General features: G+C 44.6%; 2 protein-coding genes across 2 annotated transcripts in view; one reads left to right on the top strand and one right to left on the bottom strand.

Moving 5' to 3' along the window:
• GNAZ (G protein subunit alpha z) overlaps positions 1-21,404 on the top strand; it is a 127,174-nt gene extending 105,770 nt beyond the window's left edge. Inside the window, exon 2 of the mRNA XM_030218007.1 lies at positions 21,003-21,404. Coding sequence (XP_030073867.1) covers positions 21,003-21,347 — 345 coding nt within the window. The 3' untranslated portion in view covers positions 21,348-21,404. The remainder of the gene's footprint in view (positions 1-21,002) is intronic.
• Positions 1-22,429, bottom strand: part of RSPH14 (radial spoke head 14 homolog) — a 190,270-nt gene that overhangs the window by 147,587 nt on the left and 20,254 nt on the right. The window lies entirely within an intron of this gene.

The following is a 22,429-nucleotide window of genomic DNA, read 5'->3' as shown; positions in this document are numbered from 1 at the left end:
GGACTGGCCCCCCTTTACCGAGTGTATTAGTGAAAAAAGAGTGTTGGTCACTACCCGCTCTCAGGCTCGGCGGGACCCTGAGACTGAGGAAGAGGGAATAGGAGGTATTTTTCCTTTTCAAGGGGAGGTCTTAGGGGAGCCGGGAAAAGAGAGAAAGGGGAAAGCTTTGAAAAAAAGGAGCAGAGGGGCAGACGGGAGGCCTTGGAGCAGGCAAGAAAAGAAAGTTATCTGCCAGTGGCCCCGAAAGAATTGAGCGAGCAGTTTCCCCAGTTTCATAGGGAGCAGGCCTCGGACCCTACTTTAGAATATGCATGGGAACGGGCCCGACAGGGGGAGGGCCAGGAAGCCCCGGGGTTCATGATAGAGGGGGACATTCTATATCGCAGGGTACCCAATTGGGAGAACTCTGAAGCGGGGAGACAGCTAGTAGTCCCCCAAGCTTTCCGTCCCCTAGTAGTAAGGCTCGCGCATGATCACCCTTTGGGGGGGCATAAGGGCTCCCAAGCTACCCTGACTCAGATATTGGGCCGGTTTTATTGGCCAGGAGTTTATGGGGAGGTGGAGAGGTACTGCAAGTCCTGACCCAACTGTCAGAAGGTGGCAGACCGGCTACCGCTTAAGGCACCGTTAAAACCCCTTGCTAGAGTGGAACAACCGGGGAGGAGAATAGCCATGGATATTATTGGCCCAGTAACAAAATCTCAGAGAGGCTTCCTCTACGTTTTAGTGGTTATGGATATGGCCACTAGGTACCCCTGGGCCATTCCTTTGAGAAGCATATCAGCGAAGGTCATTGCCAGGGAGCTGATAAAAATCTTTTGTGAGGTGGGATTCCCCCAAGAAGTTTTGACCGACAGGGGGTCCAACTTTATGTCAAGTACCTTAAGGCAAGTGTGGGAGGTTTTTGGGGTACAACATATCCGTACAGCGGCCTACCATCCTCAAACTAATGGGATGGTGGAACGTTTTAATAGAACTTTAAAGGGTATGTTAAAAAAAGCGTTAGGCGAGGATAGGACGGGTTGGGACCAACTGTTACCCTTCGTGCTATATGCCTACAGGGAGAAGGTGCAGGACTCATTAGGAGTTGCGCCTTATGAATTGATGTTTGGACGGAGGCCCAGGGGAATTTTAGATATTTTACAGGAACACTGGGTACCCCCGGACACCTCCGATCAGTCAGTGGTCGAATACCTACAGGATCTGAGGACCAGATTAGATAAGTTACAGGAATATTCCCAGGATAGGTTTGAACAGAGCCAAAATCGTCAAAAGGAATATTATGATAAGGGTACTTGTGAGAGGGAGTTTGTAATAGGAGATAGGGTCCTTATCCTAATCTCGGAGGATCCTCATAAGTTTGCCTCTAGGTGGAAGGGTCCCTGGGTGGTGAGGAGGAGACTTGGGCCTCTTACATATGAGGTGGCGAACGAAAAAGGGCGGGTCCAAACCTTCCACGTTAACCTGATGAAACCCTGGGTAGCAAGGGTAGGCTTTCAGACCCGGGGAGATGAAAAGGAGGGAGAGGAGTTGGGACCGTAAATAAGAGATATTTTCAAGCCCGGTGAACCAGGGGTTAATCCCCAGTTGACACAAGTACAAAAGAAAGAGATAGGAAGGCTCCTGAAAGGGTTTGATGATGTGTTGACGGCCTGCCCGGGAAATACTCACCTAGTGGAGCATGACATCATAACGGAAAGGGGTAAAGTAGTTCGGCAAAAGCCATATAGGCTGTCCCCCATGAAAAGGAGGGAGGTGATAAAACAGGTCCAGGAAATGTTAGACTTCGGGGTGATCGAAGAGTCAAATAGTCCCTGGTCAAGCCCAGTGGTGTTAGTACCAAAACCCGAAGGGGAGTGGAGATTCTGCATAGATTTCCGCCAGCTTAATAATATTTCTCAAGCAGATGCGTATCCTATGCCCTATATTGAGGAGCTGGTGGACAGGCTAGGATCTGCACAATATCTCACCACCCTGGACTTGACAAAAGGGTACTGGCAGATTCCCCTTACGTCAGGGGCACAAGCTAAGACCGCCTTTAGTACGCCCATAGGCCTGTACCAGTTCAAAAGATTGCCCTTTGGCCTTAATTCAGCTGATGCAAGTTGCCAGAGGTTGCTGGACAGGGTTCTCCGACCCCATCAGGCATATGCCGCCGCATATATGGATGATGTGGTAATACATAGTGGAGACTGGAACACCAATTTAAACCAGGTAGAGGCAGTGCTGCAGGCTTTTAGGGAGGCAGGTCTCACCCTGAACCCAAAAAAATGTTATTTTGCGCAGTACAGGGTGAAGTATTTAGGGTATAATGTGGGAAGGGGAGAGGTCCGGCCCTTATTGAATAAGGTTAAAAGCATCCAAGAGTTTCCCAGGCCAAACACCAAGAAACAATTGCGTAGATTCCTGGGGATGGTAGGGTATTACCGCAGGTTCATCCCTCATTTTTCCGCAATGGCCACTCCCTTAACTGACATGCTGAGAGGGAAGAATCCGGACCACTTGAGGTGGGGAGGGGAGGAGTTGAGGGCATTTGAACAGATGCAGAGGGCCCTGTGCCAGGAACCTGTGCTGAAGGCAGTTGATTTTGAAAAGCCCTTTATCCTCCAAACAGATGCTTCAGGGAGGGGGTTAGGCGCAGTGCTGTCCCAAGAGCATGAAAGGGAGGAACACCCGGTGCTTTATTTAAGCCGGAAGCTCCTGCCTCATGAGGAACATTACTCCACCATAGAAAAGGAGTGTTTAGCCATACGATGGGCAGTGCAGGAGTGTAGTGTTTATTTAGAAGGGAGAAAATTTAAGTTGGTAACGGACCATGCTCCCCTGAAATGGTTGAGGGTGATGAAGAATAACAATGGGAGACTAATGCGATGGTACTTAGCATTGCAGCCTTTCCAATATGCTGTGGAGCATCGTCCCGGGCGATGTTTAGGAAATGTTGATGCTCTGTCCCGGGTGGAGGAGGAGGAGGAAAAAGAATGCGGGGGTGGAAATTTAAGGGGGGGGGTATGTAAAGAGTATGTAGGACAGGCCCCAAAGGAACCCTGGGATAGGCCAGAATACCCCCGTTATAGGCAGGCATTCCCCAGGAAAAAACTAGAATTAAAGAACTACAACTCCCAGCATGCCCCAAGGGAGACCGGGGATAAGAGAAACTATGTGCATTCCCAGGAGTCTCCAGAGGAGGGCCGCAGGGGAAGGAATAAGGCTGAGTCTCCAACCTGGTGGAAGAGGTGGTGGAACAGGTGGGTGGAGAAAGAAGAGCCACCAAAGAGCTTTAATGAAAGAAAGGGTGAGCAGCTGGGAGAAGGGCGGGGCGAGGAGAATATGGATTGGGCTCCTGAGGAGAGAGAGGCAGAGAGGGAGCCTTGCCCTATGGAGTTGACTGAACCGGAGAACACCCTGGAAGAGCCGATGGACTTTTCAGCTCTGGCTCAGCGAAAGCCAAGGAAGTAGCGGGGCCAAGCCGGGTCAAGCGGGAGGAGGTCAGGTAGGAGTATGACTGACCAAGAGGGTGGGACCCTAGGCTTTGAGCCCGCGCAGAGCCACTGTGTTTTGAAAGCCTGGCTAAACTGAGCTGTGTTTTGAAAGCTTGGCTAGACCTGAACTGTGTTTTGAAAGCCTGGCTAAACTGAGCTGTGTTTTGCAAGCTTGGCTAGAACTGAACTGTGTTTTGAAAGCCTGGCTAAACTGAGCTGTGTTTTGCAAGCTTGGCTAGAACTGAACTGTGTTTTGAAAGCCTGGCTAAACTGAGCTGTGTTTTGCAAGCTTGGCTAGAACTGAACTGTATTTTGAAGCTTGGCTAGAACTGAACTGTGTTTTTGAAAGCCTAGCTGGACTGAGCTGTGTTTTGAAAGCTTGGCCTAAAACTGAACTGTGTTTTTGAAAGCCTAGCTAGACTGAACTGTGTTTTGTAAAGCTTGACTAAAAGTGAACTGGGTTTTGGAAAAACCCGCTACACTGAACAGGGTATTTGTTTTTTTTTTGTGCTGCTACTCTTCCCCAGGAGGGAGGGAGACTAACCGGCTTGAGAAAGGTGAACGATAACTGTGCTTTGTTTTGTGTTTTGGTGCCACAACTGAGGGAAGGAGGGAAACCCCTTCTAGGCAATAAAAAGCTTCATTGTTCTGAGGAAAGAAGGGAGCAGTACTGGAAGGTGTTCTTCAGGTTGTGGAGAGCTGCAACCGCTGAGAAAAGAGGATCCACTTTACAATACGTACTAGTAAAACAGGTCCGTTTCTGACACAAATGAAACGGGAGCTAGCAAGGTTTTCCTCGGAGTGTGTATGTTTGAGAGAGAGAGAGTGTGTGTGTATGTGTGTGAGAGAGAAAGTGTGTTTGTGAGATGGAGTGTGTGTGTGAGAGAGAGAATGAGTGAGAGACAGAGTGTGTGTGTGTGTTTGTGTCAGAGAGAGAGTGTGTGAGAGACAGTGTATGTGTGTGTGAGAGTGAGTGTGTGTGAGAGAGAAAGAGATAGAGTGTGTGTGAGAGAGAGATAGAGTGTGTGAGAGTGTATGTGAGAGACAGAGAGTGTGTGTGTGGGGGGGGGGGGCTCCGAGTTCCATGACCCCTCCTTCCGAAGTGCAGGCCCCCCTCCCTCTCCTCCCCTCCGAGTTCTTGGCCCCCCCTTCCCTCCGAGTTCCATGCCCCACTCCCTCTCCTCCCCAGCGTGTTCCATGCCCCCCTTTCCTCGGAGTGTGTATGTTTGAGAGAGAGTGTGTGGGTGAGAGATGGAGTGTGTATGTGAGAGAGAATGAGTGAGTGAGAGAGACAGAGTGTGTGTGTTTGTTTGTGTCAGAGAGAGACAGTGTGTGAGAGACAGAGTGTGTGTGTGTGTGTGTGTGTGTGTGTGTGTGTGTGTGTGTGAGAGAGAGAGTGTATGTGAGAGACAGAGAGTGTGTGTGTGTGAGAAAGTGAAGCCTTCAAGCCTTGAAGCATTCGTGCGCTCTGTAAGGCTCCATCTCCTCAATTGACAACACGTAGTTCCGGAACGTTGCAGGAATGCTTCAAGGCTTCACTTTCTCGGCTTCAGAATGTTGGAGGTGCATTTTATTATATAGGATGTGCCACCATTTTTACATATATGTGCAGATTTTGTAAACCTGTACATATAAGAGGGACTTTTCTCTGAAAGTCTACATTTGTCAGAAGTGAGCAGGTTTACCCCTATGTGACTGTGTTAAATGAGTTGGGCAGGAGGCCATCATAAAAGTACAGCCAGATAAAGGGGAACATGAAACAAAACTCCTTTATTAAACCATTACTGAAGCCGGTTATCCCACAGGTACAATGAATAAAAAAAAAGAATACAGGCTCTTTACTCCAGAAGCAATTTTGCACAGCCTTGTAAACCACTGGATTTAACCCCACAGTACATACATATATACACATCCACTTGCCAGGTTTTACCACAGGCCTGCCTCCCATCAGACCTCAAGAACAGTGTCCTTATGAAGCTTAAAAGCTTAGCCTACCTTATAGAAGGTCGGGTAGCTTCTACACACCAGAGACTCACACTTCAGGACGGCTTCTCTCCTCCCAGGGCCTCCTTCCTAGAAACCTCTGTATCGGGGCCTCCCTGAACTGGTTTGGCTCAGGGAATTTAATGTCCTCCTAGCCTGAGCCCTGCCCCTCTGACTCAGGCTCAGCCTTCACCTCAGGAGACTAGTGCCACCTACTGCAAGGTGGTAAAATTGTATCATCAGTGAGGGTGTGCTCTTCCATATACTATCCACTCCCTCATACCCTATTTTAACTTGAAGTGGAGGAATAGCCTAATGGTTAGTGCAGTGAGCTGAGATCCTGGGGAACAGGGTACAGTTCCCACTACAGTGACCCTTGGGCATGTCATTTAACCCTCCATTACCCCAGGTCGAAAAAAACATCCTAAATTGTGAGCCCACCTGGGACAGAGAAAGAACCCGCATATACACCCTGATTCTATAAAGGTCACAAAAAGTTGTGTGTGCAAATTTAGGCACAGTTCCAATTTCTTTGTCCAATGTAATCAAATAACAAGCCAATTAGTGACAATAATTGGCTTTTTAACAAGCAATTGCTGGCACTAATTAAATTTAATTAGGTGTTATACATGTAAAGTTTGGTGCACAATCTGCACTAATATTTATGCATAGCCTGAAAAAGGGGCAAGGAAAGGGGACAGTCATGGACATTTCGGGGCAGAACAGGGACATGGTTTTGAGTTACCTGCGTAATTACAGAATAAGGGTTCTCTGCATGTACATTTAGGACAGGCATTTACACCACATTTTTGCTGGTACAAATGGTTGCACCTAAGCACATAAGCACAGCCATACTGGGAAAAGACCAAGGGTCCATCAAGCCCAGCAGCAAACCCCCCCCCCCCAAAAATAATAATTTTTTTAATAATGTTCATGTGCTATCCTATAAACTGTGCCAAACTAGGCACAGATTATAGAATGCTGCTTACGTGGTTTTTTTCAGCACCATTTACTGAATCTAGCCCATAATGTGTACAGTTCTGTGTACATCTAATAGAGCTATAGAAATGATAAGTAGTAGTAGTTGTAGTAGTATGTGCACACCATCCCGGATTTTCAAATATGCTTGCAGGTCCAGTGGAACAAAATACCCAAAGCTCTATACTTTTGTCAGTACAAAAATTTGTCTCCTAAGGGAGCAAGCCGTCTGCATTGGAACAAACATTGTGGGCACTTTCAACCTATGAACTTTATATCAGTTTCTGATGACAAAATATGCCTGTAGAACAACATGCACAGAGTTGATAATACAATTTCTGTGCATCATCTTTTCATCCTGCCCAAAATATCCACATGAATACTGCTCCTAAATGTGACTAAAAGTAAATGTATGTTGAACGACGTGCATATTTTTATCTGTATTGAGGGAGGGGAATTTTAGGACAGCCATTGATGAAAATAAATTGTAATTTAGCTGAAAACTGGCTCCACCCTCATCTGTTACTGCTCTTCTCTGTGAATCAGACCCTACATAAAATCAAATATTCCCATTCTTAATTACTGTGTAAGCTGTAGGGAATGCTGCTTCTCTTTTCTTTAGAAATAATAGCATCCAAAATAAATCCAATTATTCTGTCTGGACCTGTGAAAAGAATGCAGGAAGGAGAGTTGTGGAACAAAAAGTGGTAAATACATCCTGACATTACTAATGTCAAAATGAGTTAACTGAGGGCCTGACTTACCTATACACACAGACAGAATGGGAGAAAATCTTTGGTAAATAGATCCCACCTTTGTATGTCAGCTAATTGAAACAACTGCAGTAAAAGTAATGCAGTCTGTTCAGCTGGGAATTCAGATTTAAAGATGACTCTCTACGCTTGGTACTCTGTTTCTCTTTTCTGTGCTACAAAATTATAAATTCAGGTTGTGCTAGAAAAACTGAATAAACAGAAAGTACAATAATGCTTTAGTTTCTCTCTTCTGTTTCAGTGCTGCAGAATTATAAATTCAGGCTGTACTAGAAAAGGTGAATAAATGAGCAATGTATTCACCTTTTCTAGTATAGCCTGAATTTATAATTCTGCAGCACTGAAACAGAAGAGAGAAACTGAAGAATTATTATACTTTCCATTTATTCAGTTTTTCTAGCACAACCTGAATTTATAAGTTCCAGCTCTGATATCCAATACCAAGGACAGTTCCAGCTTCTATTCCAGTTCCTGATACCAATGCAAACTCTGGCTCCATTACCTAATATTAAGGATATCAGGACAACTCTGACAATAAGGTCAGCTTTGGCTCCAATACAGACAGCACTAGCTCCTGCTATTATTGACAGTTCCAACTACTGCTATTGGACTGCTCTTCTTCACAGTATTAGGAACAACACTCATTTCTATGATTCTGGATATATTTTTTATATATCACAGTAATATAGTCAATGATAGCAGATAAAGACCAGCGTGGCCCATCCAGTCTGCTCAGAAAGGGCCCTTTTACTAAGCAGCAGTACAGCGTACCAATCTAGAACTACCGCCGGGCCACTGCAGGAGCCTGGCAGTAGTTCCCACCCCTAGCGCACACCATTTCTGGAACTATAAAAATATCACCTATGAATGCCATTTAAGTTTTGCCTTTTAGTGGAAATGCTCTATACTTTAATTCTATCCTGTTGAAAGCAATGTCTCTCCAAATGGGTTACGCTAACAGCAATGAACTTCACACCTAAGCTAGTGTATGTGGGGCATGATCTCAGTCTCTCAAATGTACTGCTAACACTTATCAAAGTATTTGTATCTTGCCAAAGACTTCTTTCTGAAGTTCTTAAGATGTAATACATATAGGCAATCTATCAAGGTGTGCTTGACAAGTCCTTTTAATCAAGCCTGTGGCTCCCAAAACAATATTTCTGCCACATTTTCTTGGCCTCTGACTGCATTTCTTGGGATGTACAGATCTTCCTTCTCTACCTGATTCCCAAACTAATCACTTGAAACTCTTGCTATATAGGGATCATCTGTGTTTATTCCATGTCTTTTTGAATGTCCTCACTTCCACTACCAGGCATGCCTCCTGATGCAGTTCTTGATATTAGACAGCTTCAGGGACAGTTCTGACTCTAATGTATTAATTTAGCAGCATTTGGTTACATATCTCTCCATCAAATGTCCAAGGTAAGTTACAACATAAGAATAAGGGAGAGCACAGCTTCAGGAAAATTAACAGTTCCACCTTCTGATCTCTGTGCTTGGGGTGCTTCTAACTGAATGTCTCAAGGACAACCTTGGTCCCCATATCAGCAGCAGTTCCAGCTAATCCCCTGATCATAAGCAACCTCACCAGGTCAGGATTTCAGAATTTCCCTACTGAACATGCATGAGATCTATTTGCATACAATGGAGGCAGTGCATGCAAATAGATCTCATGGATATTCATTGGGGAAATCCTGAAAACCCAACTGGATTGCAGCCCTTGAGGGCTGAGGTTAGAAACCCTAAACCAGACACACACAAGTGCAGCATTGAGCTGCTATGTAGAAGCTTTAATAGGGCACTGAAAAGGACAGCTGTGTAGGTATACCCTCAAGACAGAGGAGAACTATTAAAAATTAGCACCTGCAGCACTGTTAGAACTTAAGTGTAGTTAATACAGGTAAATCATAAGTAAAGTCCAAAATTGTCTTTGGCTGTCATTTGACTTCTCTGTTCCCTCGGAAAATAACATGGTTATTTTATTACTAGACTGAAAAATACATTGAAATGATGTTACAAAGTGTACAGCAAGGTGGAAAATAGGAAAGATACTGTATTTTAACAGTTCGAGCTTGAAATTAGCTAGGTAGCAACAGAAAAATATGTACAATTATCAGTGTGTGGAGATAAACAAAAAAAGGCAACAGTCTCCTTACTGAGGGCGAAACGTGGCCATGTTGGGTTTGTTTTATGATTCATATCAATAAATGATTTAATATTTTTGTGTTTTCTATTAGTCTACCTTTTTTTTTTACTATTATTCAATTATCAGTGTGTGAAGACATCACAAATTAAGTTACAGCTAAAAGGAACTCAGGTTAAATTGATGACCAACTCCAGAGTACTTAACCAGGTGAATCAGGATTATTATTATCCTTTCCAAACCAAAATAACACTTTGAAAATGTAATAGAATGGGATGAAACTTGGCCTGAGGGAAACCCCCCCCCCCCAACTCCAGCTACCTCCTCTACAAGCAAACACATGCTCAGCACACATAATACAGAACACCGATAGATACACACACGCGCGCACACACACACACACACACACAAACAGATGGTTAAATTTATTCATAAAACTGGTAATATCCTTTCCTTGAGCCCTGCTAGAAGAATCTAGATTACTGGGTTGCAACCTCCTACCTGCAGATGGAGTTAAAGATAAGGGCTAGTGAAACCTACAATCCAGTATGCCAATGCTAAAACAGAAAGGAGAACTTATCAACTCTCTTTATTCTATTCTGCAATTTATATTCCACTTTTAACCTGCGATTCAAAGCAGATCACAGAGCAAAGAGATATCCCAACCAGATAGAATTACATTAAAATCAATAATCTAATTTTAATAAAAAATAACCAAGTCATTTTTATAAAACATAACAAAGAAACAAACACGTTTTTAAGACCTTTCAAAAAGAACTGTAAGGAGTAGTTAAGCGAACTGTTGTAGGCAGACCATTCTGTATTCTTGTGCCTTGGAAGGTAAACCCCAATGAAAACCACTTCAGCGTAAAATCAACCAACTACACACAAATGTGCTCTGGGATGACTGCCTGGGTCTCCGCCCAGGAGGTTACTTGAGCTTGAGTAGAATTAGCTTGCAGACTAGCTGGAAAAACTTTCTGGTGAATGATATAGGCTGCTTCAATAGTTGCCTTTATTCACCGCACTGTAGAAGATTCAGAGGCAGAGTGCCCCTTGCTTCAACTGCTCCAGCCCTGAAACAGGATGAGAAGCCTGTCCAACAGATGAAAGCAGTTGGTGACTTCTGGATAATGCAACAGAACTCAGTGTACAACCAACATGTAGCTTTGACAAGGGCTCCAAGCTCCCCTGGTCTGAAAAGTCAGAACATAAACCACTTGATTCATATGAAAATGAGAAACCACTTTTGGCAAAACAAAGGCATCATGCATATGTAGATCACATCAGCCAAAAAGGCCAATAAGGGATCCTTGCAAGCCAGGGCCTGTAATTCAGAGACCCATCTGGCTGAAAAAAATGACTACTAGACAGATTGTCTTCAGGTAACATCCACCAGAGAGGTTCTCTTCAAAGGCTCGAACAATGGCCTTGTGAGGAAATTAAAGATCAATTTAAGGTCCCACTGCACCAATACATTCTGGAGTAAGGGGCAAATATGCTTAATCCCATGCAAGAAGTGCATGATATCCAACTTTGCCAATGATTTCCAAGGAGCTTGCCCTGAAAACCCGAGACAGCCACTATAGACTTTCATGAATTTCAGAGACAAGCCTTACAAAAAGCTCCCCTGCAAAAACTGCAGGAATGTCTGCACCTCTGCCTGCACAACTACTCAAATACCTGCCAGACCCTGACTTATGCCAAATACACAGACTGTCTCTGGGCCTTGAGCAGAGTAGAAATGAATGCAACCAAGTAACCCTGTTCCTCAAGCAAAACTTTTCAAACTGTAAGCCAGAATAAATCTGGGTTCTCCAATATGACTGGACCCTGTGATAGGAGCGTCCCATGGAAGACAAGAGTAAGTTAGCTGCCAGGAGTTGCACGAGATCAGTGTATCATGGCTAATGGGGTCAGTCTGGAGCTACCAGGCTAACCTGAAATGGATCCCTTGACACCCTCCAGAGGATCCTGATGATTAGGGGACGGGGGACGGGGGGGGGGGGGGGAAACACAATTGTAGATGAGAGGCTAGGGTCTGCAGGAGTCCAATGGAAGAGGAACCACAGCAGATCACAAAGACAAAAAGACATATGAAGTATCAAGACAATTTTATTGTTGTAATCAAATGAAGGTGTTAAACTACAAAAGCTTGATGTGGTCACATTTCACCCAAATATAGGCTGAATAGGGGCAAATGTCAAACAATATTAAAAGATATAAGAACCACGTATATAAATTTCACTAGATATAAAATAAAACTAAAATCACAGCAAAAACATTAGAGAAACTAAATTAACCACAATTGTTAATATCTAAAAACAATGATAATGATGATCTCAGATCCAAAATGGCTGCAGCCAGTGTGTAACGGTTGGCTGCTCTGATCCTTTTTCGGGGAGCATTTCCTTTGCTAGCATGTCTAAGCAGAGAGGGAAGATGAGAAGCATTTTGCTGTCTCCCTCTCTGCAGGGACAATCGTCGATATAGCGATTTGGAGTGATTGAGACAGAGCAGGTCGGAGGATCCACTGCTACACAGCCGGTGCAGAGAATATTGACAGTGCTGGGGGAAAAGCATATCACTCGCCCTACCCCCACAACTGCTGGCTGACACCATGAGAAGCTGCAGTGGAAGACTCATGAGGGGTTACCTTATCATCTTTCTGGAAGGCAATCACCAACCTGACTAAGGCTGTAACAGGTTGGATCAGATGGAAAATTTGTTGCTGAGGTACCAGCATGGCACTGAGTCTTGAGACCTCTAGAAGGAAGGCCCCTGAGCAAGGAGAGATGCAAGTTAAATTAGTGTAGAACATTATAGATACTCAGTATAAATTGGCACAAGTTGAGAACAGATTGAGAGCTTATAACCTTAGGTTTTTGAATTTTCCTAATGTTGAATTACTGCCACCAAGAGAACTTTTTAAAACCTATCTGATGGACATTTTAAATGTATCCCAGGATTCCTTGTACATTATTTACTATACAAGAAGAGAAAATCTGGAAATATGAGTAACGTGCCATCGACTGAAGGGGCAGAGGCGATCTCTTCAGATAGTTTAAGTCTGACCGATTTTTTTTTTTTGAGACATCCCAAAGTTTATCCCCCGTTTACTAAGCCGAGCTAGCGGCTGCCGTGCATCAATGCCAACACAGCCCATTCACTTTGAATGGGCTGTGTTGGAATTGCTGTGCGGCAGCCACAAGTGCACCTTAGTAAACTGGGGAAAAGTTCCTTCAGAAAAATAACTTTATTGTTCACTACAGTGGGATTGTTTTGATTCCAAATTGTCTGATATTTAAAAAAAACGTTAAAATATCAAAAATGACTATTGATATAGCAGCACTTGACAATATGAATCGAACAAAAATTACATTTAAAAACTGATAGCCTTAAAAATATTTAAAATGACATCACTATGGAATCCTTTTACAAAGCCACAGTAGGGATATCGCGGCAATGGCTCGTGGCAAAGCAGCCCTACCACTAGGCTACAGCAGAAGCCCAGTAGGAGTGGCGGTGTGTGCCACGCGCCATTTCTGGTGCTCAAAAAATAATGTTATTTTTTTAGGCTGGGACTTACCGACAGGTTAGCATAGGAGCCTACTACTTCCTAACTAGGAGGCAGTAAGGGCTCCCCCTAGAAAATGGCCTTGAAGCAAGAGCTTAACATACTGCATGGCCATTTCTGTTAAAAAAAAAATCCTTTTACCCGCTGCGGTAAAAGGGCCTTTTACTGCAGTTTTGTAAAAGGACCCCGTACAGGCTCGTTTTCGAAAGAGAAGAAACCCCATCTTTCGACAGAAATCGGAAGATGGGCGTCCTTCTCACAGGGTCACCCAAATCGGTATAATCGAAAGCCGATTTTGGGCGTCCCCAACTGCTTTCTGTCGCGGGGATGACCAAAGTTCATGGGGGCGTGTTGGAGGCGTAGCAAAGGTGGGACTTGGGCGTGCCTAACACATGGATGTCCTCGACCCATAATGAAAAAAAAAGGGCGTCCCTGACGAGCACTTGGACGACTTTACCTGGTCCTGTTTTTTTTACAACCAAGGCACCAAGGCACAAAATGGTGCCCGAACTGACCAGATGACCACCGGAGAGAATCAGGGATGACCTCCCCTTACTCTCCCAGTGGTCACTAACCCCCTCCCACCCTCAAAAACAACTTTCAAAATATGTCCTGCCAGCCTCAGATGTCATACTCAGGTCCATCAAAGCAGTATGCAGGTCCCTGGAGCAGTTTTAGTGGGTGCAGTGCACTTCAGGCAGGCGGACCCAGGCCCACCCCCCCTACCTGTTACACTTGTGGTCTTAAATTTGAGCCCTCAGAAACCCACCATAAACCCACTGTACCCACATCGTAAGGGCTATGGTAGTGGTGTACAGTTATGGGTACTGGGTTTTAGGGGGGATTTGGGGGACTCAGCACACAAGGTAAGGGAGCTATGTACCTGGGAGCAATTTATTAAGTCCGCTGCAGTGCCCCCTAGGGTGCCCGGTTGGTGTCCTGACATGTCAGGGGGACCAGTGCAGTACGAATGCTGGCTCCTCCCATGACCAAAAGGGCTTGCATTTGGTCTTTTCTGAGATGGGCATCCTTGGTTTCCATTATCGCCAAAAATCAGAAACGACCAAGTCTAGGGACGACCATCTCTAAGGATGACCTAAATTTCAGGATTTGGGTGTCCCCAACTGTATTATCGAAACGAAAGATGGACGTCCATCTTGTTTCGATAATACGGGTTTCCCCGCCCCTCCATAGGGACGTTTTGTGAGGACATCCTCAGCAAAACTTGGGCGTCCCTTTTGATTATGCCCCTCTATGTGTTTCAATGATGTCAGACGCATTGGAACAGAATGGGGAACAGCTATAGCAATAGTAGAACTCCAAACTAGTTAAAAATATTGTTTTGATTTCAAATTTATGGGAAAAAAGAAGATAAAATGACAGGCAAGTATCTAAAAGAAACCATTTGTGCAAAGTTAATATAAATGAACCTCAGAAAAGAATTTTGAATAAACACCCAAAGTATGTAATTATACCAATATATAAACTGAATAAATACATAAATACAGATAATATGAAAAAATAAATACACAAAAAACTATAAACAATAAAATTTAAAACGAATGATCATAAATAATAAATCATAATTCTGTGGTTAATAATTAAAATGTGAGTGAGGTACCATGGCATCAAATTTTATTTTAACCAAAATCAAGCAAAACCAATGATTTCCTGATATGTGTGTCATCATTTTGCAATAAGAAAACTGACAAACTGGATTCCTGATTAAGCCCATTTGGTATAACTATCAAATTTAAAAATAAAATTTTTGTCCTTCTTGCAGAAGTAATGTATCTATAATCACCTTCTCTCTATGGTATAGTAGGTTTATATAGGACCAAGAAATGGAAGTCATTAAATGAGCAATTTCTCAAGGGAGAATGTTCTACCAGAGGTTTCTCTGTAGCTTTCCTATTTATGGCATTTCTGTATTCAATTAGGGCCTTGTTTATTAAGCAATGCTATAGGTGCGCTAGTATTTTTAGCACACACTAATGCTAGAGACACCCATATGTTTCTATGGGTGTCTCTAAAAACACTAGCACACCTTAGTAAACAGGGCTCTTATTCTCTTATTGAACTAGCTGTTGAGCCCGTTAAAACGGGCTACTGGGTCGCCGCTGGCCCCTCCCCCCCCCGAGTTCGCCGCTGCCGGTACCCCCCCCCCCCCGAGTCACCGACGCCGGCCCGTCTCTTCGCTATTCAACTTACATCTCCGGAGCAGGCAGATTAGCTGAGCTCCCGTCGGCCTTCCTTCTCTGCCTGTGTCCCACCCTCGTGTGACGTAACGTCGGCGAGGGCGGGACACAGGCAGGGAAGGAAGGCCAACGGCAGCTCAGCTGATCTGCCTGCTCCGGAGATGAAAGTTGAATAGCGAAGAGATGGACCGGGTGGAGGGGTGGCGGCGACTCCGGGGGGGGGGGGTGTACCAGTGGCGGCGACCTCGGGGGGGGGGGGTGGAGGGAGAGCGGTGGCGACCTCGGCGGTTCCCTCCCCTTTGTGCAGTTTCCCTCTCTGCCCCACCCCCCCGTCATCACGTATTGACGCGGGGGCGGGACAGAGAGGGAAGTCTACTGCGCATTTGCGAGTGAGTACGGTCACTCGCCGTTTATATGTTTGATTGTCTTAGTTTTTCCCACATAAATAAGCTTGCAAGGACAAACTGCTACATAAATCACTTTCTCTGTTTCACCAGTAATTGGGTGTGTGAAAGATCTAGTTTGCAAATTAACATGGCACACAGAACACTGTCCACAAGGATAGTGGCCCTGAATTGTATTTCTAGTCTCATGAGTATGTTTAGGTAATGCAGGAGGAGGAAGCATAAAATGATAGGTAATATGTCTGGACATTTTTCTGAGTTTAAAACCTCTATCTGCAGGTCTCTATTCCCTATACCGCCTTGTATTTGAGCTGATCCTGCCTGCTCCCATTATAACTAGCAGCGGAGGCTGTAGATAGGATCCAGGCAATGGGAAGGCAGTTTAGACTGAGGACTGAAAGGTAGCTATAGACACAGGAAGGGCGGAGATGATCTGGAGAAAGTTTCTGTGCTGTAGAAGTGAAGTTTCTGCATCTGGTAAGAAGTGGAAGAGAAATGAACCCCCTCTCCAAAAAATGCCATAAAGACATTTCTGTGCACTAAGCAGTTCCAACAGCTGCAATATATATATATATACAGTGGGGGAAATAAGTATTTGATCCCTTGCTGATTTTGTAAGTTTGCCCACTGACAAAGACATGAGCAGCCCATAATTGAAGGGTAGGTTATTGGTAACAGTGAGAGATAGCACATCACAAATTAAATCCGGAAAATCACATTGTGGAAAGTATATGAATTTATTTGCATTCTGCAGAGGGAAATAAGTATTTGATCCCCCACCAACCAGTAAGAGATCTGGCCCCTACAGACCAGGTAGATGCTCCAAATCAACTCGTTACCTGCATGACAGACAGCTGTCGGCAATGGTCACCTGTATGAAAGACACCTGTCCACAGACTCAGTGAATCAGTCAGACTCTAACCTCTACAAAATGGCCAAGAGCAAGGAGCTGTCTAAGGATGTCAGGGACAAGATCATACACCTGCACAAGGCTGGAATGGGCTACAAAACCATCAGTAAGACGCTGGGCGAGAAGGAGACAACTGTTGGTGCCATAGTAAGAAAATGGAAGAAGTACAAAATGACTGTCAATCGACAAAGATCTGGGGCTCCACGCAAAATCTCACCTCGTGGGGTATCCTTGATCATGAGGAAGGTTAGAAATCAGCCTACAACTACAAGGGGGGAACTTGTCAATGATCTCAAGGCAGCTGGGACCACTGTCACCACGAAAACCATTGGTAACACATTACGACATAATGGATTGCAATCCTGCAGTGCCCGCAAGGTCCCCCTGCTCCGGAAGGCACATGTGACGGCCCGTCTGAAGTTTGCCAGTGAACACCTGGATGATGCCGAGAGTGATTGGGAGAAGGTGCTGTGGTCAGATGAGACAAAAATTGAGCTCTTTGGCATGAACTCAACTCGCCGTGTTTGGAGGAAGAGAAATGCTGCCTATGACCCAAAGAACACCGTCCCCACTGTCAAGCATGAAGGTGGAAATGTTATGTTTTGGGGGTGTTTCTCTGCTAAGGGCACAGGACTACTTCACCGCATCAATGGGAGAATGGATGGGGCCATGTACCGTACAATTCTGAGTGACAACCTCCTTCCCTCCGCCAGGGCCTTAAAAATGGGTCGTGGCTGGGTCTTCCAGCACGACAATGACCCAAAACATACAGCCTAGGCAACAAAGGAGTGGCTCAGGAAGAAGCACATTAGGGTCATGGAGTGGCCTAGCCAGTCACCAGACCTTAATCCCATTGAAAACTTATGGAGGGAGCTGAAGCTGCGAGTTGCCAAGCGACAGCCCAGAACTCTTAATGATTTAGAGATGATCTGCAAAGAGGAGTGGACCAAAATTCCTCCTGACATGTGTGCAAACCTCATCATCAACTACAGAAGACGTCTGACCGCTGTGCTTGCCAACAAGGGTTTTGCCACCAAGTATTAGGTCTTGTTTGCCAGAGGGATTAAATACTTATTTCCCTCTGCAGAATGCAAATAAATTCATATACTTTCCACAATGTGATTTTCCGGATTTAATTTGTGATGTGCTATCTCTCACTGTTACCAATAACCTACCCTTCAATTATGGGCTGCTAATGTCTTTGTCAGTGGGCAAACTTACAAAATCAGCAAGGGATCAAATACTTATTTCCCCCACTGTATATATATATATATATATATATATACACTGATTCACTATAACATTTTGATTAAGTAACTGCATTTTTTCAAACCGCCTTACCCTCTCATCTCTTCGTCCTGATCACAGACACCCTGAAAGCACACATACACAACACATGCATGTACAGATTCATATAAATATGTACCCCCCCCCCCCAAGATACACACACATGCATTTACACACATAGAAGTTGGAAAGAATTCCATGAGCCATGCTCTGCAGGCTTTCCCTCTTGTAATTGCAGTAGCAGGTGGCATGACTTTTATAAGGATAACTTGAGGATGACAACACTGCTTTGAGTTTAACAAGGACTGAGCAGCAATAGTGAGAGAATAATATGGTAGTGTTATTTCTACTACCGTGTTTCCCCGAAAATAGGACATCCTCCGAAAGTAAGACCTAGTAGAGGTCTTGCTTAAATTTGAAAATATAAGGCATCCCCCGAAAATAAGACCTAGCAGGGGAGGCCTTATTTTTCGGGGAAACATCGGGGTCACCCCCCCACCCGAGATCGCCGGCTCCCCCCCTCGATCAGCGGCTCCCCCCGCCCTCAGTCGCTCCCGGAACTAACCTCTTAACCGCTTCCTTTCACCTTCGCACTCGCCGCAAGCAGCAGGGCTGGCCACTCCTTCCTTCCGTGTCCCGCCCTCGTCTGACGTTACGTTACATCAGGCGAGGGCGGGACACGGAAGGAAGGAGTGGCCTGCCCTGCTGCTTGTGGCGAGTGCGAAGATGAATGGTGAAAGGAAGCATTTAAGAGGTTAGTTACTTCCGGGAGCGACTGAGGGCAGGGGGAGCCACCGATCGAGGAGGGGAGCCGGTGATCTCGGGGGGGGGGGGGGAGTGACCCCGATGTTTCCCCGAAAAATAAGGCCTCCCCTGAAAATAAGACCTAGCAGGTCTTGGGGAGCAAAATTTAATATAAGACATTGTCTTATTTTCGGGGAAACACGGTATGAAAATAACTATGGGGCTTCAGTGAACCCTGGAGTGCCCAAGATAAATTTAGCTAGTGATCTAGGCTTATTTTCATTTGCAACCCAGTTTGTTAAGGTTGAAAATTTGTCCTAGTCTGGAAACCTGGCCTATAAAATCTAGGTGTGCTATTTATGCATGAGGATTGTCTGCCTACACTTATCCAGCTAGTAGAAAACATCAGTGCTATGCCCACCCTGGAAATGCTTCCGGAACTGCCCATTTCTTGAGTGGCTGAATTTAGCTGGCCAAATTTAGGGGCCGTTTTACAAAGGTGCAGTAGGCTCTATGTGCGTGCAGCGCACGCCAAAACTAGACTACCATTAGGCTTGTGTGCCCCCCCTGGCGTTAATTTTGGATTTAACATGCACCCATATTGCCAGGCCAAATTATTTTTTTATTTCCTACCACGCACAGCATTTCCAGCGTTAATCAGCAGTTGGAGTGTGCCGACTGGTCACTGCGTGTGTAGCGCATGAGCCCTTACTGCTAGATCAATGGGTAGCATTAAGGGCTCAGGCCGTAAATAGGAATATGCTGGTTTCAATTTTACTGCAGGCCCCTTTTCCTGGCCCATTGAAAACTAGCCCTTTTTCCCCAGACGAGGTAAAAACTGGCCCGGTGTATGCCAAAAGCACGCACCCACACTACCACAGGACACTTTTTGCCGTGGCTTAGTAAAAGGACCCCCTAGGCACTCCGGAGGTAATTTTGCAATTGCATATATTGGTAAAATTTAGAACTTTGCTGGATTTTCAAAGCAAACATACATGTGCACTGCCACTTTGAAAACTGCCCTAGGAAAACTATGCGATGGAAAGCCTGCACAATCCCCGTCATTCTATAAGGGGGCACCTAAATTTAAGCATCTGTTACCTTCTTAAATGTATAGAATATTGGCATTTACACCGGCAAATGTACACTTAAACGTGTAAATGGCAGTAGGGTGCACAACTGCTATTCTCTAATGATGCGCTATAATGGCCTAGCATGAAATTGCAAGCTGGGCATGAACAGAGGAGGGGTATAGGTGGGGCGGAGATGGGGGTTGACATTTACATGTTTAACTTGCAGAATACTGTAAGATATGCATGTCACTACTGCATTTAGGGCCTCTTTTACCAAACTGCGGTAAAAAGGAGCCTGTGGAGGCGTCAGCGCATGTTTTTTGATATGGGCCAAGGCCCCCATTTACTGCAGCAGGTAAAAGGCTGGGTTGTTTTTTTTTTTTTTTAAAGAAATGGCCATGCAGTAAGTGAACCACTTACTACACAGCCATTTCCAGGGGGAGCCCTACCGCCACCTAGTTAGGTGACGGTAAGGGCTCCTGCACTAATCCGGCAGCAACCAGGCACCACACGGCACTATCAAATTACCACCCCGGTGCTACAAAAATACAAAAGATTTTGTAGTGCCGGAAATGGCACACGCTGGGGGTGGATAGCACTGCAAGGCTTCTGCGGTAGACCAGTGGAAGTTCCAAATTGGTGCGCTGCAATTCTATTGCCGTACACCAACCTTTTAGTAAAAGGGCCCCTTAGGCACTAACATTTATACCAAATATAGACACACCACAACCAACTTAAACTAGTACTCTATAACAGCACCATCTTGGCGTGTAGATGCCATTCTAGAATTGCTGCTCAGTGTGCAGCATCAGTACACCTAAGTGGAGGCGCCGTGTTAAAGAATTGTAAAAATTTGCTTACACTTTTACAAGCATATAGCAGAGCTCATTACCATGATACCCAAAATATTTCAAAATTAGCTTATTAAACACTTTGAAAATGACCCCAATAAGAGGAAATTTTCAAAGTTATGCAGGTAAGTACAATGACTTCTTCCTGTGAACTTTCAAATTATTATCAACAGGAAAGTATGTGCACACTTTCCCTCTGAGAACTGGTGCAAATTTGTGATCCCTCTAGAGCATGGGCCCCTCATCCCAGTCCACAGGATACTTCCAACCATCTACAATGAATATGTATGAAATATGTTTGCATACAATGGAGGCAACACATGCAAGTCTCCCATGCATATTCCATGTGGATATTCTGAAAACCTGACTGGCTGCATCCCAGGGACTGGAATGAAAACCACTTATCTAGCTCTCTTAGGTAGTATCATTTAAGTGCATGATGAATTACTACAATTCTGTTTTATTTCTGGATTTTGGATCCTGCCAGGTACCTGTGACTGGCTTTGGCCACTGTTGGAAGCAAGATACTGGGCTATTAACCTTTGGTCTCACCCAGAATGGCAATTCTTATGTTTTTATCTTCTTTCTCTTCCATACAGAGCCGAATGGCAGAAAGTCTGCGTCTCTTTGACTCCATCTGCAACAACAACTGGTTTATCAACACCTCCCTCATCCTGTTCCTCAACAAGAAGGATCTCTTGGCAGAAAAGATTCGTCGTATCCCATTGACCGTCTGCTTCCCTGACTACAAGGGCCAAAATACATATGAGGAAGCAGCTGTCTACATTCAGCGCCAGTTTGAGGACTTGAACCGCAACAAGGAAACCAAGGAGATCTACTCACACTTCACCTGTGCCACGGACACTAGTAACATCCAGTTTGTCTTTGATGCTGTGACAGATGTTATCATCCAGAACAATCTTAAATATATTGGCCTTTGCTAAGCAATCTAGAAGAGGAGGACTTACCTCCACTGCCAATGGAATCAAAGGGGGCAAGCACTTGATTGCCCCAGGAGATCTGAGGATTTTCACAGAACCCTTCCTCCCTGTAGACATTTTTTGTGGGGTTCTGGAGGTTTGCATAGGGTTCTGGTGAAGTTAAGGTATGTAACTGTGAGGAAACTTTCTCCTCACCAACAATGTGGGGTCCTGGTTTATGATTCAATGTTTTATGTTACCAGGACATGCAGAACTGCCATGTGAAGTCATCCTTTTCTTTATTCAGCTGTCACAGGTACTAAAAGTACTAAGTTTGGTTAGGAGAGGATGGGTGCCAACTTTGCATTTTTTTTCTCAGAAGGCTGGTATTAACTGGCATCTACTGAACAAAAAGGGAAAAGGTGTACCCACAACCCACCTAATGCCAAACTCTAATGATATACGTACTGCAAGCCAGTCTCCCAAACTCCCCTGCTGAAGGGATGAATAGCTCAGTATCCATTTATACCCAGACTCTCCCACTAAAATTTTAAAATATGCAGCAAAAAAAAAAAATCAGATCAGCAGAGTAAAAGACAGCAAACTGCATAACCAAGAAAGCAGATCTGAGGCCAGCGGCCTTTCAGCAGTGAGGAATTTTATACCTGCAAATGCTATTTTAACTTTACTGTTCTTTCTTTGCCTTTTCTTTATTTTGCCAAATTACACAATGTTTCATAATGAAAAGAATAAGGAAACTTAAAAAAGAAAAAGAATATTCAATCACTTTTTAAATCTACTTGAAAAGCAGCATTTGTTCATTTTCTGCCCTGTCTTGTTCTGCCTCAATTGTGCTGCGTGTGCGAGATCGTGATAGAGTGACACGTTTCCTTTTGCTTCAAATGTCTCCTGTAAGAAAGACCCTGGGGACAGTAGGACCGTATGATTTAGCCTTGTCACAGACTGTATATCCCTCCGACTGCCTGTCTTTCACTTTTTACATAAAGAAAACTGATGTACTGAGAAGAGCAACATGAACAATATTGTTATGTCTTCGAATTTAAATAAATAAAAACATTTAGGGGTCGAATCACCCATCATACAGC

This window comes from Microcaecilia unicolor, chromosome 11 (assembly GCF_901765095.1).
Source record: "Microcaecilia unicolor chromosome 11, aMicUni1.1, whole genome shotgun sequence".
Lineage (NCBI taxonomy): Eukaryota > Metazoa > Chordata > Amphibia > Gymnophiona > Siphonopidae > Microcaecilia > Microcaecilia unicolor.
This window is presented reverse-complemented; position numbering and strand designations above follow the sequence as displayed.